Source organism: Pogona vitticeps, chromosome 5 (genome assembly GCF_051106095.1).
Source record: "Pogona vitticeps strain Pit_001003342236 chromosome 5, PviZW2.1, whole genome shotgun sequence".
NCBI classification, from domain to species: domain Eukaryota; kingdom Metazoa; phylum Chordata; class Lepidosauria; order Squamata; family Agamidae; genus Pogona; species Pogona vitticeps.
The window spans coordinates 54,219,550-54,239,618 of record NC_135787.1 but is presented as its reverse complement, the minus strand read 5'-3'; the positions used below and the strand labels follow the sequence as shown (position 1 = coordinate 54,239,618).

Sequence of the window (20,069 nt, the reverse complement as noted above, 5' to 3'; positions counted from 1 at the left end):
AACATGAAATACAGCAGTATACAGTATGAGCATTTTTCATCCTTTGTCACTATTGACTGTCACTATTAATTGGAATCATTTGGTGGGTAAGTTACTTCCTTCTCCCTCATGCCACGTATGATCTTACATTATTGCCATTACCTTTTTAAAATTATTATATTTTAGGCCACAGAAGCATCAGACTGGGATTTTGTCTGCACTAGAAAAAAAACTCAGTAATATACACCCTAGAGCACAAATACATATAATCCCTGAAATGAATACATAGTGAGTCACTGTGTGGACTTAGAAAACATAACAGCCAACTGAAGTATAAAATGCTGGTGCTGCAGATCTAAGGAATACAAACAGAACCAAAGCACCACAGTCATTTCTGTATTCCAAAATATGCTCTATTTGATAACATCCTAGCAAATTAGTAAATATTAAATTAGCCACAGGAGGGCTCCCTGCAGCAAAACCGAGCACAACAGAAATGTCTTGTTAATGAATAAAAATAATTTCGTGCTTTGGAAGAGCAATAAAGGCTCTGATGGTTTAAAAGTTGTTAGTTCTGTATGGTACCAAGGCTCGCAGGCATATTCTCTTTTCGATATGCGAAGGCTACAGCAGATTTTAAAGCAAGGGTCTCAAACATGCGGCCCGGGGGCCATTTGCGGCCCGCCAGATTATCGTTTGTGGCCCCCGCCTTGCCTGCCCCCCCGAAGCACCCACGTGTCCTCTGTTGTCAAGAATCAAAAAAGCCTCACCTTGCTTGCCAGATCTCTCCCAAGACAGCGCCTCTTGCACACTCCATCCGGAACTGCAGCCAGCCTGGGTGTCTGCCGGCTGGCAGGCTGCAGTTCTGCATGGAGGATGCAAGATGCGCTGTCTTGGGGGAGAGCCGGCGAGCAAGGTGCACTGCTGGCCCTTTTCCCCGAGCGCCCTAGCCGCCGCCGAGCAGAGCTTGCTCCCAGCCCGTCCTCAAAGAGCACCTCCAAGCCGCCAACAGCAGCTGCTGCCGCCTCTTCCAGGAAAGCAGCTCTCTGGCTCTCTTTCTCTCTCTGCACCTCCAGCACCAGCCCAGCGCTGCTTCCTCCTCCTCCTCCTCTTCATCTTGCTTCAGCCGCCTCGGCTGTGGAGGCTGCCTGGGCTCGCCTCGCAAAATTTGCTCCTCTGTCGTAGTGGGGGCTGCTGCTGAGTGTGTCTTTTTTGAGGGGGGACCTCAGAGAAAGATTGCTGGACCTCCATATGTGTGTGTTTGTGTGCATGCACACACGCACACCTGTGGGGGCAGCCCTGTTCTGTTTAATTTTGTGGGTACTGGTGGGAGCTTTTCTCCTTTGGCAAGGCAAATTCTGTGAGGGTTTTTTTTTTAATTTTATATCATGCCCTCCTCCCCCCGGCTAGGCGGTCATCGGTTCTCCCTTCCTGCTCTGCTTCTTCGTCCTGCTGCTGCTGGTGGTGGTAGTGAAGAAGGAGCCGGAGGGGGTCGTGGTCAGTGACAAGGGCTCACGCACCCCTCCTCCTCCTCCTCAGAGCCCCATCTGGGCTAAGGAAATTCCTGGGCGGCTTCCTTGGGCTCTTGCTCCGCTTGGCAGAAAATCGGATGCGGACCAGCCTCATCCAGATTCTGCCTTCAGCGCCCCCCAGGTAAATTGAATTTGAGACCCCTGTTTTAAAGTCTCTACAAGGCTTGCCTTCAGGTAACTAAGTTCTGCCTCTAGGTGTAATTCTTCCTAATGGAATCTGAGATGGCCAATCTGTGCTTCACCTGAGACTGCAAGCATGAGCTCACCTAAGGGTAACTGACATCATGCCTAAAAACAAACAAAAAACAGGCTGTAAAGGGAAAGGCAGGGCTAAAACCTCACACCTTTGGGTTTAGGTTTTGGTTTTTAATTATGCAGGGATATTGGGGAGGGAACTGAGGATTCTTCAGTTGCCTAAACCCTTTCCTGCAGTATGAACAAAGCAGACACGGGTTCATCATAGAGGAGTAGCGAGCTGTTTTCTTACTGAGAATTCATGATTCCAAAAGCAAATAAAAAGTCTCTGATTTAACAAAAGATTGTTATCTTCCTTTTTTCTTTTTCTTTCTCCCCTCTAGAGATTAAAACTCTGTAGGAGTTAGAACAGCTGTGCCACAGCTACACTCTGAATGTTTGTTTTGACAAGGACCACAAAGAGAAAGGGGACAATTATATAAATATGGCTATTTATTATCCAACACTATGATAACACTCTCTGTGTTTTGAGCTTTAGAACCCACACAAGGAAACCATCTAGAAAAGTAATGCAAGAACTGAGGGAGCATAGCAGCTGAGAGCTTTACATGTGGATTCTGGGTCTGCTGTTCAATTCTCAAATATGAAGCAAAGCCCTGTTCCCCACCCATGACACATGAGTAATGATAACATAGGACACCCTACAGGCTATATTGTTATCAAAGTACTGTAGAAGAATATTGAACCTTCAGAAAACAGGCAAGATCTGAATAAAATTAAAGGTAAATATATGTTGAACAAAGGCTATTTTCATTTAAGAAATCTTTTTTTCCAGCCACTTTAATGAAGTGGAGCAAAATGAAGAAGAAGGCATATGATTTTTATTTGACCAGAGAAGATGGGAGCTTTAAATGGCCTCTTAGAACAAAATAGAGCCAGAAAATCACAACACTAATGGCTAGTGAGCTGCTTAATGAAGTAATGACAGGGCAAAAGCTATGTGAGATTTATGTGAAATCTGTGTGGTAAGGGCCTTTTCTTTCATGGTAAAACATACCTAAAAGCTATTCTGCCTAGGTTTTACCTACACAAGGAGTGGTTCTTCCAGTGGGCACCCGAGAGAAGCATTTATCCCTGAAGCAGCCCATGGAAGTGTAAGGGGTCAGCAGTTGGGATTTCCCTTCTAATTTTTCTTACAGAATTCTTTGGGAGGGGAAAATAAAATCTGTATAACTTTGGAGTACATTGTTACTTGAGAAAAGACATGCAATAGATAAACATAAAACATTTCAATTAAAAGAGAAATGTGGAGATGCAGGGTTTTTTCTGTATACATATACAGCTTTGGACCATTCTTCTATAATTTCTACAATACAGGGAATGCTAGCCCTTATTCAGGAATTTTTAAAAGGGTACAAAAATGTCTGCCTACATTGTTTTAAGCCCTTCATTGTCTCTCCAAAGAAAGGAGTGTCTGAAGAGGAAAGTTTCTGCTACATGTGGTGTCTCTTAGCTTTATTGGGACTCCCCACATGTAGAACAATGTCTCCTCTTGAGGCTGTCCTTTTTCACGTATAAATAGTGACAGGAAGAGGCGGAATTTCAAACCTGACCATTCTCACATGCTCACTCTTTTGACTGCTTGAACAGAGGGGGAAAGGGGGTGTATGTGTGAATGTGCATGTAGGTATTTGTTGAAAGAAAGATAGATATGGATAGATGGAAACAGGGAGTGCCTCCTGGTACTTATTTCTGAAAGGATGCAGAGGACATTGAGGGTGTATATGTTAGCCCCATCTGCAATTCTTGTCCTCCTCAGGTTGACATAGACAGGGCTCATATGACATGTGGAAGAAACTACAGGGCAAACCAGACATGCTAGTAACCACATCAACTGTGTCAGTTTAACAATGACAAAACAACAAAGCATTACTTTCATCAAGAGTACAGTTTACACGAAGATATTTAATCCTTTCCTCATTTTCCCAGTTCTCCATGAAAATCGCACAACCTATGCCTGCCTGCTCCTAGTTTTGAAAAAACTAAAGAATATGGGAAAAGCAGATAAAACACAATGTAAAGGAGAGACCCACTTCATGGATTGCTGCCTTGTCGTGGTGAAAGCTCTTGAGTAACTCAGAGAAGCTATGGGCTATGCCGTGCAGGGAGACCCAAGACGGACAGGTCATAGTGGAGAGTTCTGACTAAACGCAATCCACATGGAACAGGAACTGGCAAGCCACTCCAGTATCTTCGCCAAGAAAACCCCATGGACAGAAACAAAAGATGAAAAGATATGACACTGGAAGATGAGCCCCTCAGGTCAGAAGGCATCCAACCTGCTACTGAGGAAGAGAGGAGGACAAGGACAAGTAGCTCCAGAGCTAATGAAGTGGTTGGGCCAAAGCCGAAAAGACACCCAGCTGTGTACGTCCCTGGAAATGAAATGAAAGTCCGATGCTGCAAAGAAAAATACTGCATAGGAACCTGGAATGTAAAATCTATGAATCTTGGTAAGCTGGATGTGGCCAAACATGAGATGGCAAAAATAAACATTGATATCCTGGGCATCAGTGAACTAAAATGGACGGGAATGCATGAATTCAATTCAGACGATTATCAAATCTACTCTTGTGGGCCAGAATCCTGTAGAAGAAATGGAGCAGCCCTCATAATCAACAAAAGAATGGGAAAAGTGTACTGGGATACAATCTTAAAAATGATAGAATGATTTCAATACAAATCCAAGGCAGACCTTTCAACATCACAGTAATCTAAGTTTATGCACCAACCACTGATGCTAAAGAGGCTGAAATTGACCAATTCTATTCAAGAGATAAAAGGAACAACAGGTAAGTTTGGCCTTGGCATTCAAAATGAAGCAGGGCAAAAGCTAATAGAGTTTTGTGAAGAGAACAAGCTGGCCATCACAAACACTCTTTTCCAACAACACAAGAGGTGACTCTACACATGGACATCCCCAGATGGGCAATACCGAAATCAGACTGATTATGTTCTCTGCAGCCAAAGATGGACACGCTCTATACAGTCAGCCAAAACAAGAGCTGGAGCTGATTGTGGCTCTGATCATCAGCTTCTAATAGCAAAACTGAAGCTTAGACTGAAGAAAGTAGGAAAAACCACTGGGCTAGTCAGGTATAATCTCAATCAAATCCCTTATGAATACACAGTGGAAATGAAGAACAGATTGAAGGAACCAGATGTGGTGGAAAGAGTGCCTGAAGAAGTATGGATGGAGGCTCGTAACATTGTACAGGAGGCAGCAACAAAAACCATCCCAAAGAAAAGGAAATGCAAGAAAGCAAAGTGGCTGTCCAATGAGGCCTTACAAATAGCAGAGAAGAGAAGAGAAACCACATGCAAGGGAGATAGGGATAGTTGCAGAAAATGGAATGCAGACTTCCAAAGAATAGCAAGGTGAGACAAGAGGGCCTTCTTAAATGGACAGTGCAAAGAAATAGAGGAAAATAACAGAAAAGGAAAAACCAGAGATCTGTTCAGGAAAATTTGAGATATCAGAGGAACCTGTTGTGCAAGGATGGACATGATAAAGGACAAAAATGGAAGGGACCTCACAGAAGCAGAAGATATCAAGAAGACGTGGCATGAATATACAGATGAATTATACCAGAAAGATCTGGATGTCCCGGACAACCCAGATAGTGTGGTTGCTGACCTTGAGTCAGACATCCTGGAGAGTGAAGTCAAGTGGGCCTTAGAAAGCCTGGCTAACAACAAGGCCAGTGGAGGTGATGGCATTGCAGTGAAACTATTTAAAATCTTAAAAGAAGACACTGTTAAGCTGGCACACTCAATATGCCAGCAAATTTGGAAAACTCAGCAGTGGCCAAAGGATTGGAAAAGATCAGTATACACCCCAATCCCAAAGAAGGGCAGTGCGAAAAAATGCTCCAACTACCGTACAATTGCACTCATTTCACACGCTAGCAAGGTTATGTTCAAAATCCTCCAAGTTAGGCTTCACCAGTATGTGGACCGAGAACTCCCAGAAGTACAAGCTGGATTTTGAAGGGGCAGAGGAACTCGAGACCAAATTGCTAACATGTGCTGGATTATGGAGCAAGCCAGAGAGTTCCAGAAAAACATCTACTTCTCCTTCATTGTCTACGCAAAAGCCTTTAACTGTGTAGACCACAGCAAACTATGGCAAGTTCTTAAAGAAATGGGAGTGCCTGACCACGTTATCTATCTCCTGAGAAACCTATACGTGGGACAGGAAGCAACAGTTAGAACTGGATATGGAACAACTGATTGGTACAAAATTGGGAAAGGAGTGTGACGAGGCTTATATTGTCTCCCTGCTTATTTAACTTCTTTGCAGAATACATCATGTGAAAGGCAGGACTGGATGAATCCCAAACTGGAATTAAGACTGCTGGAATAAATATCAACAACCTCCAATATGCAGATACCACTTTGATGGTAGAAAGTGAGGTGGAATTAAAGAACCTCTTAGTGAGGGTGAAAAAGGAAAGCACAAAAAATGGTCTGAAGCTCAACATCAAAAAAACTAAGATCATGGCCACTGGCCCCATCACCTCCTGGCAAATAGAAGGGGAAGATATGGAGGCAGTGACAGATTTTACTTTCTTGGCCTCCATGATCACTGCAGATGGTGACAGCAGCCACGAAATTAAAAGACTCCTGCTTTTTGGGAGGAGAGCAACGAGAAACCTAGACAGCATCTTAAAAAGCAGAGACATCACCTTGCCAACAAAGGTCTGCATAGTCAAAGCTATGGCTATTCCAGTAGTGATGTATGGAAGTGAGAGCTGGACCATAAAGAAGGCTGATCGCCAAAGAATTGATGCTTTTGAATTGTGGTGCTGGAAAAGATTCTTGAGAGTCCCCTGGACTGCAAAGAGAATAAACCTATTCATTTTGAAAGAAATCAACCCTGAGCGCTCACTGGAAGGACAGATCCTGAAGCTGAGGCCCCTTTGGCCATCTCATAAGAAGCGAAGACTCCCTGGAAAAGACCCTGATGTTAGGAAAGTGTGACGGCAAGAGGAGAAGGGGATGACAGAGGAAGAGATGGTTGGACAGTGTCATTGAAGCTACCAACATGAATTTGATCAAGCTCCAGGAGGCAGTGGAAGACAAGAGGGCCTTGCATGCTCTGGTCCATGGGGTCACGAAGAGTCGGACACAATAAAAAGAGAGACAAATTCTCAAGATATTTTTAAAAAGGACAGAGGAGATTATCATCTTTCTGAAAATATTGGCCCAATGTATTTTGATCAATTATTGTGTGGCATCCTCTGGCGTCAATCAATTAATATTCAGTAGCCTACCCTCATTCCTGACAATCTCTTTCCAAATGTCACTCGGTGGTGATGTGTCAAGCTATTTCAATCAAGAGGACCCTGGTTTTTACATCTTCTCACTTGATCTCTCTTCTACTCTTTGCTACAAGTCTTGAACAGGAACATCTTTGTAATTCCAAAGGGGGCTTCACTTCCCAGGTAACCAGCAGACAAAGAGGTAAGTCCTTCATCAGGACTGCAAGATAGACATTTAAGAACCTCTCCCTACCCTATGTGCTGTATGTCTGATGAAATGCTAGGGATGACAATGTCAGCTATTAATCTTCCTTTTAAAAATGATAATGGGTTGGATCCATTGTTTCAGCTGTGATAGTGCTCTTGAGCAGAAGTATATTCAATAACATCCCTGGCAGAAGGGGAACATATATTTTTTTCATTCCTCTGCAGCTTTTATAACTATCTCCCTCATTCATCCCAAAGGTCCCTCAACTCTCCAGAACAGATTATTTGGCAACATTTGGTGAAAATCACCTCATTCCCCCTTCCAGCTAAATGCTCCATTGGATCAAAAGCCTTCCACTGAAGGAAGTTTTGACAGATCTAAATAAGGTTTGTTAATATATTAAGTGAGGGGAAAAATGGACTGAGTTGAGTAAGAATAAAAATGCTGGAAATAATGATGATAATGTGTGAACAGTTCAGCAAAGCTATTTAAACTACTGACAAAATGAGGGTGAAAAAATAAGCCCAAAGGAAATGAATACCGAATTGTAAATCCCTAACATCTTTCATTCTCCTCATCCTATTTCTAGTCAACAAATTCAATCACAAGAACATCTACACTACCCACCTGCCTTTGGGATAGTAAGCACACAAAAGGCACTGTAGGTGAAATTACATTTTGTTATGTCATGAGAAATCTCTTTTGTATGCTGCAGAAGTGCTAGATGGAATAAATATAGTAAAAACTCATTAGTGATGCACTGAAAGAATATTTTCAAGGTTACCTAGCCATTATTAGGAGTGACTGCCACATTAGGCACAAAACAAGTGCAAAAACAAAAGAAAAAAGAAGAATGCTATTATGAAAAATAACTTTAAATCCCAATTTCCCTGTCTTGAGAATTGGACAGGCAAAGTTCTATGAAGATATTTAATTTTTTATGTGATTTTTCCAGTACCCAATGCTATGACAAGGAATGAGAGAAAATAAACGATAAGAAACTGTAAATGGAGCGCAATCCACCAATCAGAATTTACAAGGCTATAAAAGAAAATACATTAAACCGTACTCAGTTAAGTTTCTTGTATTTCCAATTCATAAGAAAGAGTGTATGATTTATAGAGAGCAGGAGACAAGTTCATTTTTACCTGGGAGGTTTATATTCTATAGTTTAGATTGTCACTACACTGCCTAACAACATTTTTAATGAGCCCAGAGTTGTTGTTGTTGAGCAAATCTTGTTGTAAGTCATGCAAGAATCCTTCTCTTGGGACCTCTTCTTACTTTGCCTTGGAACTTATTAAAAAGCATACTCAAACAAACTGCGAAATTCCCATTTAGCCAAAGCTACTACCTGAGTTAGAGAGAGGAGGAGGAGGCCTTAGTGAATGAGAGAGAGAGAATGAAATGAAAAAGCACGGGGGGGAGGGGCGTTATTAAAGCACAGCACCAAGTCTGCTTCTAATCAACATATTACAACTCTTATACATACACACACAAGTATTAACATATTAGCTAATTGTAATGCAATTTGTAATTAATCTGCCTCCAATTTCATCTGATTCACTCAGAAGAAATGTAATATTTGTGTCTCTCACAACAAATACTAAATTTGAAAGAACTAATATTATGCTTATTGTAATACTATCCTTTCTAAAATAAAGAAAATCCCTTTTTCTGTCACAGAAGAATCCCACTAGCATGTCTCTAAAAAGGGAAAATCTACAGATTACAAAAGAAAACAACAAGAAGATTCACATTAATAAGAATTCATGGTCTATCCAGTGGGTCTTTGGCTGCGGTACCAAGAAATGAGAGGTGATCATCAATGATCCCAGTCACAAAACTCCTACACTGTGTGAGCATTCATCTTTGATTGCTGGTAGCTCCTGAGGCTGAACGTAAACATTCATATGATAAAGTCTCACTGGTTTGTGCAACCTGAAGAATATCAAACTTAGCCATCCAGTAGCAGAACCTTACAATGAAGAAAGATGTTATGGTTGAGGAAACGGGAGGATTCTTTTCTTCCAATCAGGATCAAGAGCTGCCAGATTTAGAGTCGATCGATTTTCTTTATGTAATCCACTAGTGAACATCCCTTCCCGTCTTGTCAACATAAAAATTGCCTAGTGACTCTATTTTCCACCAACAGAGAAGCCTGAGCATTTCACAGGATGCAGGTTCTAAGTTAGCCAAGGGGAGGTTGTATTTTCAAAATGGAGAATTAAATTGCTTTGCTTTGCTTGCTCAAAGGAAACCCACATATATTCTGGGGAAAACATAGCATCACATCACCAGATGAGCACCATTTGAGCATCTACAGAGCCCTTCTCCCTATTGTATCTCAAATACAACAGGTGGGCATGTGAATTTTAACATCAAGGCTTTCCACTTCCCTTCCCCACCTCCTTATGGTCAAATCAGCTATGTTTGCAATTTGAAGAACTAGATGTAATCAAGTCTATATCAAGGGAACAGTTTCTCTCCTACCAGCAGTGGTAGTGTTAAATTTAATCCCATTCAACAGAATCAAGAGAGCACTAGCTTCTTTCCATAATATATCATGGAGCACATTATCCAAGCCTGTTTTCAAGCCACAGATAATGCGTACCTCAGCACATTTAAATAGTGAATTTTTTAAAAAAGCCATGCGAGATTACATTAAATGACTATCACATGTTCTCCAACACCAGCAGATCTATTCCTTGATCAAGACCAACTTTATTAGAATGTCTTGGACTGAAAATAGACAGTCCACCTCTGGTGTCCTCTTTGGGTCTGGGAAGGCACTTGATCTGGACCTTATAGAATAATAAAGCTTGGATCTTCTAAGCTTGGTATGAATCTGAATTTTTGTCTCCAACAATTCTAGGCATCTAAATGCATCATCCAGCAATAATTTCTCTCCATGGCTAGTAGACTGTTCATAGTATATCCATCAACAGGGCACAGAGGTGATAAACACCTTCAATACTGCATATAGGTGATTATCTTCCTCCACCTTTTGCATATCACAGGTATGCCACCTCTGAACCTGGTGGTTACATAAATGTAATCATTCATTTATATTTAAATATAATTAATAACTTTTGGTAGCTACATTCGCCATAAATCTGTCTAATCTTGCCTTCTCAAATCTGGTTAGACTACATACCTCACCATGCCGAACTGTCAATACATCTGCAAAGCAGCAGATTAAGAGGGAATTCAGCCAACCTCCTTCAAAGATATCTAAGCCATAAGCTTTGTTGTTGTTTAGTCATTAAGTCATGTCTGACTCTTCGTGACCCATGGATTAGAGAACACCGGGCCCTCCTGTCTTCCACTACCTCCCAGAGTTTGGTCAAATTCATGTTGGTAGCTTTGATGACACTGTCCAACCATCTTGTCCTCTGTTGTCCCCTTCTCCTCCTGCCTTCACACTTTCCCAACATCAGAGTCTTTTCCAGGGAGTTTTGTCTTCTCATGAGATGGCCAAAGTATTGAAGCCTCAGCCTTTCTCATGATGTATTCTGCATATAAGTTAATTAAGCAGGGAGACAATATACAGCCTTGTTGTACTCTTTTCTCAGTTTTGAACCAATCAGCTGTTCCATAAGTTCTAACCATTGCTTCTTGTCCCACATATAGATTTCTCAGGAAATAGATAAGGTGGTCAGTCACTCCCATTTCTTTAAGGACTTGCCATTGTCTGCTGTGGTCCACACAGTCAAAGGCCTTTGCATAGCCAATAAAGCAGAAGTAGATGTCTTTCTGGAACTCTCAGGCTTTCTCCATAATCCAGCGTATGTTAGCAATTTAGTCTCTAGTTCCTCTGCCCCTTCGAAAGCCAAGTTGGAGTATTTTTTTGCCACTGCCTTTCTTTGGGATTGGGATATAGACTGATCTTTTCCAATCCTCCATCCACCACTGAGTTTTCCAAACTTGCTAGCATATTGAGTGTAGCACTTTAACAGCATCATATTTTAAGATTTTAAATAGTTCCACTGGAATGCCATCACCTCCACTGGCCTTTTCTTGCATTTCCTTTTCTTTGGGATGGTTTTCATTGCTGCCTTCTGTACAATGTCTTCACTTCCACTGTGTATTCAGAAGGGATTTTGCTTTAGAATATACCTGACTAGCCCAGTGGTTTTTCCTACTTTCTTCACTTTTAGCTTGAGTTTTCTTTAAAAAAACGATGATCAGAGCCACAATCAGCTCCAGGTTTTGTTTTTGCTGACTGTATAGAGCTTCACCATCTTTGGCTGCAGAGAACATAATCAATCTGATTTCAGTATTGCTCATCTGGGGATGTCCATGTATAGAGTCGCCTCTTGTGTTGTTGGAAAAGAGTGTTTGTGATGACCAGCTTGCTCTCCTGTCAAAACTCTATTAGCCTTTGCCCAGCTTCATTTTGAACTCCAAGGCCAAACTTCCCTGTTGTTCCTTTTATCTCTTGACTCCCTACTTTAGTATCCCAGTCCCCTATAATGACAAGAACATCTTTCTTTGGTGTCAGTTCTAGAAGGTGTTGTAAGTCTTCATAGAATTGGTCAATTTCAGCCTCTTCAGCATCGGTGGTTGGTGCATAAACATGGATTACTGTGATGTTGAAAGGTCTGCCTTGGATATGTATTGAAATCATTCTATCATTTTTGAGATTGTATCCCAGTACAGCTTTTCCCACTCTTTTGTTGACTATGAGGGCTACTCCATTTCTTCTACAGGATTCTTGCTGTCACATTCCCGGGGGTTACAACAGCCGAAGCCCGATAAGCCAGTCCAGGGTCAAGAATACCAAGAATGCAAAGCCAATGTCCATAAATGAACTCACAGAATGAGGTCCAGTGTCAAAGTCCAGAGTCTGATACACAGCGTAGTCCAGGGTCAGAGTCCAACGTCCAATACCAGCGTAGTCCAAGGGCAGAGTCCAGGGTCAGGAACACGGTACAAGAAGCGTGGATGCAAGCCAAGGTTTTGACTCTTTGCTTCCACAGAATTTCTGGCTTTACTGGGAGCTGTTTTATAGTAAAACAGCTCATTGAGCTGCTGGAAAGCTTTCTATCCTGTTAATACTCAGGAGTAGATAATCGTAGGTTTCTGTGGACAGCCTTTGAGTGATCCTCTGATCTTCTTGTCCTAAGTCTTTCCCGAAGCCTGGCCCGAAGTTTGTCTGCTGTGGAAGGAGAATATGGAGGCGGTTCAGGTGTTTCCGATCTCTCAGCATTCTCTTCAGCCTCAGTTAACCCTTCTGGGTCCAGGTCTTCGGATGCACTCATGACACTTGCCCACAGTAGTAGATATGATAATCCTCTGAACTGAAATTGCCCATTCCCATTCCATTTTAGTTCACTGACAGGATGTCAATGTTTATTTTTGCCATCTCATGTTTGGCCACATCCAGCTTACCAAGGTTCATAAATCTTACATTCCAGGTTCCTATGCAGTATTTTTCTTGGCAGCATTAGACTTTCCTTTCACTTCCACTTCCAGGCCTGTACACAGCTGAGTGTCCTTTCAGCTTTGGCCCAACCACTTCATTAGCTCTGGAGCTACATGTCCTCTGCTCTTCCTCAATAGCATGTTGGGCCCCTTACGACCTGAAGGTCTCATCTTCTAGTATCATATCTTTTCACCTTTTGTTTCTGTCCATAGTGTTTTCTTGGCAGGGATACTGGAGTGGCTTGCCAGTTCCTGTTCCAGGTGGATCACGTTTAGTCAGAACTCTCCACTATGACCTGTCCATCTTGGGTGGCCATCATCATTCTCCAACATGGCAGTGATACTGCTGTTCAGCTTCCTAGTTCTCCTGTCACCAACTTCACTGCCACTACTTCAGAACTTGGACGGAAAGAGGCTGGGGAAGGTTTAAAGTAGGGAGAAGAGGTGGCAAAGAATTTCAAAGACAAACCGGGAGGCAGAATGATGTTGTGGTACCCCAGGAGGGGGCAAAGCCTTCATGCAGACAAGGTCCCCCTCAGAAACTAGGGCACAAAGCTTTCCTTGAGACCATTACAGAAAAGGCAGGCTGTTTGTTTCTGTGTCCCCCTCCTCAGGGTTTGTTGTGTGGAGTGGTTCTTCTTTTGCCTTTTCTCCCCTTCTTTAGGTTCTACCGAACTAACACAGAAATAGCAGCAATTATATCTTTCCGTTGACATTTCTTTTTTTGTAAAATATAGTCCAGGTTATCCCTTCTCAGAAAGTTGAGGATTATTTCTCCCCCAAAGGATCTGTTTCTCATACATATACATACACTGTCTTTAATATTCTGCTCCAAAAGGTCAAAGAAGAAATTATTTAACAAGAGGTACAACACATAAAAGGTGACCTGCAACCACTTAGAAAATGCTTTGTGCCCACCTTGGAGTCCTGACTCCCAGGCTGAGAAATACTGAAGGATGGTGAGATGGGACTTCCTTTTGCAGAAGCAATGTTGATTCTTTCTCAACAAGTCTTCCACCACTTTAAAGAATTACTCTAGACAGGTATTAGGCAAATAGCCCTACAATTTCCTGACTAATTCCTCAGATCCTGGTTAACAACGTATATAAAGTGGCTATGTTCCAATCCTTCAGTAAGGACAAGATGTATGTTAGTGTTAGACAATCAATAATTTTACATTTGTGCTCTTTTAAGAATTCTTGGGCATATGCCTTACTGAGAACCCTTGCTTAGTTCTTAATTTGTGTGCTAACCCTAGAAGTTCCGGTCACTTCTGTGTGCCTTAACAATTAAGATGCTCTCTGGCTTTGGTTCAGAGCTGGGTATCTGTCCAGTGCATTCCCCAATGAACTCTGTGATACAAAGAATTAATTAACTATCCTTCCAGTTTCACTCTCTAGTTTCAGTAATCCATGCAAACCCTTGCCACCTAATGTGTCCTTACTGGCTGGTTTCCTGCTTCTGATTATCTTTGAAATAGACCTCTCATTGATTACAACAGATTTTGACATTATCCGCAGCAATCTTTGCCAGTCAATGGCTCAATCATCCTGCCATAATTTCTCGTATATATATTTCATACAACAAAATATGTCAATTATAAATAGATCAAAATAATGAAAAAAAAACCTGATGTACAGTCGCATTGCCTTTCAGAAGGATCCATCAAGTTCATAATAAAAGATGAAGAGTCCTCCCTCAATTCTTTATCAAGTTATAGACAAGTTTACTTGAAGCAAACCCCCATGAGTTTAATACTCGCTTGCAGGTAGGCAGTAGAGAACTGCAGTACTACTATTTCACAACACATTTTTTGCCCACAGACATATTGGATGACATCTGTCTATAAAAATACATTTACATATAAGAAAAAAGCATAATGTTTCCGTCAACATGGAACCAAACAAACAAAAGAAGTGTGAAGCAAAGAACAATTAACTGTTGTTGTATGTAATTACACTAGCCACCAGTGTTGAAAGCCACGGCAAGCATGGCAGATACTGTATCTGTTGGGATCATCAAAACAAGCTACTTCTGTCAACAGTTGACATATTACCTAATTGGATACTGTATATTTTACAGTGCAATCCTAGACATGTCTTCTCAGAAACAAGTTCCACCAATATCAGTTTGACTCACTCCTACGCAAATGAGTTAGAGGATTATATCCTTAAATATCTTGAACAGTCACGGAGTGTACTTTTTCTGAATACCTTATAGTCAAATTCCCAACTGAAAAGTCCAGCTTTCCTTCTGCAATATAAATCAATAGAAGCAAAGACAAAGCATTTCTCAAACAGACTCAGGCCACTCATTTGTGGCTTCCCTAGATAAGGCACCGATTCTGTGCCTAGAGGCACACAACCCTTACAAGGAACAGACTGTTTATTTGAACAACAGCTTGCCTCAGTATGCTTTTGGCAAATTAGTGTGTTTTTGTTTTGGAATTGGCCAGTTGGAAGATAGCACAACTTTGCCTAAACATCTGATTTCTGAGGCACAGAGTACTGAAATATTTACATGCCTGGAAGGGATAACATTGTAAGAGAAGGAAATACATACGTTTCTGACCATGTGATCTGGCTCTCAGAATAGAAACAGATTAGAGTCTGTGCAACATAAATTTAATAAATATCATTTTAGTATGAAAGGAGGAAGATTCAGCATGAGTTAGCATGGGCTCTTACAGCATATATTTCTGAGACTAAAACAGAGATAAATTGATGCAGTGTAAGTACTGATAGTCTTAAGAATCCAAATTTTCTATATGCTGGCTCCTGCATCTCTGTATATACCACTAAATATCAAACAGGATGCCTGAAACTAGTAATCCATCTCAGAAACATCAATCACCCAAAGATACACATGACTAAGCCTCATCTTGACATACTGCTTCCAAGAATTTCAACCAATATATATATATATATTCTTCCACACTCTCATTAGACCTTGAATGACAGTCCTCTAAACAGAGCATATTTTGTGGGGCATTAAGTGCAACTCAAAACATGTTATTATAAGGCTTGTTTTACTAATAGGGGAATCATACTGCATCACAAGCAGAGCTAAGAATAAACTTATTCACACAGTTTAAGTTCTAAGGAACTTATTACCACTCACTTCATCCTACATGTTCCAGCAAGTGATCTCTGAGAACTTCAGAGCTCACTCCTTCATTGTTCACACATTGATTTCAAAGAGGGCAATTTTTATCAGTCACACATTCGTTGTTCTGCACCTGAGGTTCCAGTTCTGCCTGCGCTTGTTACAGGATATGTCTCATCATGGTTGTGATGGGGTTGCACATGCTTAGGGTAGTGGTAGGAGTCTGCCTTCAAAGTAATGACTTGGGGTATAACTCTGTGCATACTTCCCTGTAAGTAAGTCTCACTGATCAAACAGGAATTACTTCTGAGCAAACATGCATAGGAGCGGGCTGACAATAAACTGGAAAGTCACTCAGAAGTAGATTTTTGACCCAATAATGCTTCACCCATAAATTGAAAAAGTTTTAAAGTTCTTTGCATTGTAACACAGCCAAACTCATTTTAACGTTATTAAATTATATGTATGCGATACCATGCATATTAACCAGGGAATAAGCCCTATTAGTTAAACATACCTGGCTGAATTCAGCTAGAGTAAACCCAGTGAATGTACGGAGCCATTGAGTCGGTAGGTCTACCACAATTGGGAGTAGCATTATGACTATAGCATTATTTCTATAGCTTTACCTCCCTTGCCCTTCTATGCATGTTGCACATTTAAAGACTATATGGAATATTTTGTGCTTAAGGCACAGTGATATTTATGGTAGATATACAGCCTATCCTAATTTATTAGCAGCAATGATTTAAAGTTTTGTATTAAAGCAACTCTCTAAAAGGCACTTAATTTAATGCAAGTCTTATTTTGGTTTATGAGCTATACATAAAGTTAACGAGTTGAAAATTATGACAAAAAATATAGGTTATTTTAACCGCTGTTAATCTCAGATGACGAAGGAGACCATAAACTAGAGATACTTAAGAGCACATTATGACATGAAGCATACAGAAAAGACCTCAGACAGAGTGTCCAAATATGCTTGCTTATCTGTATGGAGTATAGACTGGTATAGGAATAGCATTCAGTGAAAAGTAGAAACTGTGAACTTAGAAGTACTCAAGAAACAGTGGAGATTTGAAGGGGAGTCGTAAACTGAACTGAGAAGAAAAAGCACCCAAGACTCCTTCCAGCACTTCGGGTAGTATGTGGCTTGGCTTTTAAAGCATCTAGAATCAAATCTGCATTCAAAAGGTTTTGCCAGAGGGCTTATTTTTCAGCTTCTAAGCCACCTCTTTGGGTTACTTTGAGAGTAAGGGAGATAAGAATCAGAAAGTGCTTCACACAATGAACAGTGCAAAGAAATCTGAGATGGTCCCCATGTGTTCAAACACAAAGTAGTTCTTTCATGGAATTCCACTTTTATAGGCTAACAATGAAGGGATTCAACACAATTGCAGCGTATGAGCACATCTTGACAGAGCACCAAGTTCCACTGAAACTTCTTACACACAGTTATATACAGTACACCTGTATCCAAACTCTGGAACAGAAATCTAGCCCCATCACAGAAAACAGCTTATGACTACTAGAGAAGGAAGAAAAGCAGCTTTCATCTTACACCCATGCAAGAGCCTCAAAGATTTGTTTGCACAAGTCCAACAAGCCAGCCTTTTGCAACTTTCTCACTCTCACCAAAGAGTTGCTTGTCATTCACCTGAACTCGCAGCTCCAGGAGAACCAGGTTCTCCTCTTCCTTTACCCACCTCTGGAGAGCATCTTCAATACAGGACTGAGAAATGTCCTTCTCTCTCTTTTTTTCCCCTTCTGGATTATACCTCCTAGCTGGATGGAGGATTGTGGGAGTTGTAGTCCAGAAATGTAACATTTCTCAGCTCTGATTCACGACAGCCTCAAACAAAAAGGATGCATCCCAGTCTGCCTAGCCTTTTTATGGCACCTAAAACAGATGTTTTACATCTGCACAACACACACTCCTTGCTCCTGGCTGCTTTGCCATCTGATCCTTCTTACTTACCTGCTGCTCTCCCAGAATGGCCGACTTTACCAGGTGCTTCTCCCTGTACAGAGACCAGAGTCCAATATTGGGCAGGAAAATCAGAGTCACTGCAAACAACAATGTCATTTGCAGAAACCTTTTCTGTTTTCTCTTCATGGCCAATAGCAGCAGTTGCCGGAGAATAAACCGATGTGATGGGTTTTCTTCTCTCTTTCCTTCACGATGGGGAAGCCAGGGTGCGAGATCTCCCCCCTTTTCACCCTCTTTCTCTCTCTCTCTCTCCTTTCACCAATTCACTCCCAAAATATAGTGAAGAGAAACTTCAATGCCGTCGCCAGCTTGGTTGGGTCACCCCTTCACTGGGGTTGTCTGTAATCTGCGGGTCCAAAGCAAAACACTTCAATGAAATGCAAATTTTAAAAGACACGGAGTTCTCTCTCGCTTAATCTCTGCCACGACCGGCCAGTCACCGCGCTTGTGCCCTGTCGTCCGAGTGAGATCCTCAAAAACCGACGGGTCGATTCCGCGTCGCGGGCATCGACAATCCCTCCTCCCATTCAAAAAAAAGAAGAAGAAGAAGAAAGAAAGAAGCCCCTCGCGGAGTTGATCCGATTGGCTGCGGAGCTGCTGCTGTAGATCAGAAGTTCAAGCGAGGAAGCAATGGGGCGCGGGGGGGGGGGTAGTTGAGTCACGCCAAGCAGGGCGCCCGAGTCCTCAACGCACAGGGTGGCAGGACTTGGGGGGACGGCGGGGAGGCGGGCAAGATCGAGGATCCCTTGGCGAGATCTCCTTTTGTCGGCGCCGCGCCGCCACACGCGCTCCTCCCCTCCCAGGAGGAAGAAAGGGCGCCTGGCATCGGCTGCTCCCCCCCCCCCGCGCGCGCTCTTTCCCGCCAAAGAAAAGGGATCTCGAGGGCACAGCCTTCTCTGGGACCTCGCGTCGGGGAGAAGGATCCTAGCTTTGGATCAGGACTTTAAACTCTCTCTTCCCCCCCCCCCCATCATAAAAGAGCATCCCGCCCCCTCCTCTCTCTTTTCTCCCCCACCCTCATCAGCGACCTCCCTGGCAGAAGGAAAGAGCTTTGGCGGGCTACAGTTGTCATGACTTCGAATTGACACACGCAGAGAGAGGGGGGGGGGACCACCACAGAACAGCGGGGCTTCCCTGAGAGAGAGAGAGACTTACCCTCCCTGTTCGCTCGTAGGCAGGGCCAAGATTAAGGTACCGGTAGACCCTGGCCGGGGGAGCTGAGGGAAGCAGAGAGCGTCCAAGGCGAAAACCATCCTCGTAGTAGTAGTGGTAGTAGTAGTAGTAAGGGCACAAAAATCCACACTGCTACTACACCCATCACGTTACCATGCTTCGCGACTGGGGGGGGGGCGAAGAAGAGATGACGACAACACCCTCCCCGCCCCACCGCCGAATCAAAGAGGACGTGAAATCGGAGGGAGCCAGCGGCACCGTGCGCCGGGCGCGCTGCTTCTCTTCCCCGCGCTCCGCCCGCTGCCATCCGAGGTCCTGCCCGCATCTTCGCTGCCCTCCGACCAGGACCGGCGGGCGGCGAACACGTGAGGCAGGGGATCGCGTTGAGAAACCAGGGAGTGAACGGCAGCAGGAAGGAAGGAAGGAAGCCCGCCCGCCCGCCTGCCTCGAGCGACCCGAGCGATCGATCTCCCCGGAGAGATCGGCGCCCCGGAGCCTCCTCACCTGATCCCCCAATCCAGAGCGCCGCAACCCAGAAGAGGAGCGGATGGGAAGCAACCGGGGTAACAGCCGCGGCGGCGGCGGCAGCAGCGGCAGGGATTTGCTCCTGGGCTGCTGTTGTCCTTCCTCTCCTCGGGTTCCTTCATGATCAGTTTGATCACAGGCGGTCGCAGCGGCACCAAAGCAGCAGCGAGCTGGCTTCTTCGACAAGCCGCTCCGCCAGGCAGGGAGGAGGAGGAGGAAAGGAGGAGGAGGAGGAGGAGGGCTGGGAAGGCAGGCAGGCAAGGAAGAAAGATTTACTCCAGCCGATTTCTCTTTTTCCCTCCCCCGCTCCTTTCCGCCCCCCAGCCAGAGCGCAGCGGATCTTTTGCCAGGCGGGATCGGGCGCGGAATTTCCTGGCCGCAGCAAAGCCCAGAGGAGCCGCTGCCTTCCCCGCCCCAGATCAGCTGTTCTCCAAGAGACGCTGCCGGCAGGGGAGCCGGGAGTTGCAAACCGAGTGGCTCAAGGCAGGCGCCGGAGGGTGTGGGGCGGCCCTGATGCGTCAGGTGCCCGAGGCTTGCCGGCTCCAGTACTGCGGGCGAGACGAAGCCAAGATCGGAGCGAAAGCGAGTGCTTCCTGCTTTAGGACGCTAGA

At 43.4% G+C, this 20,069-nt stretch overlaps 1 protein-coding gene across 4 annotated transcripts in view; it reads right to left on the bottom strand.

Moving 5' to 3' along the window:
- The window catches only part of GALNTL6 (polypeptide N-acetylgalactosaminyltransferase like 6), a 640,150-nt gene extending 620,323 nt beyond the window's left edge, over positions 1-19,827 (bottom strand). For 2 of the 4 annotated variants that reach the window (XM_020803448.3, XM_073001453.2), the window contains exons 1-2: positions 19,438-19,827; positions 17,749-18,106 (exon numbers count right to left, since the gene is read on the bottom strand). In XM_020803448.3, the coding sequence (XP_020659107.3) occupies positions 17,749-17,886 (138 nt within the window). In that variant the 5' untranslated portion in view covers positions 17,887-18,106; positions 19,438-19,827. Of the gene's footprint in view, positions 1-17,748; positions 18,417-18,915; positions 19,138-19,437 lie in introns of those variants that run through there. The other 2 variants (XM_020803463.3, XM_020803455.3) reach the window with 2 other exon arrangements.
- Positions 19,828-20,069: the final 242 nt, after the last annotated feature.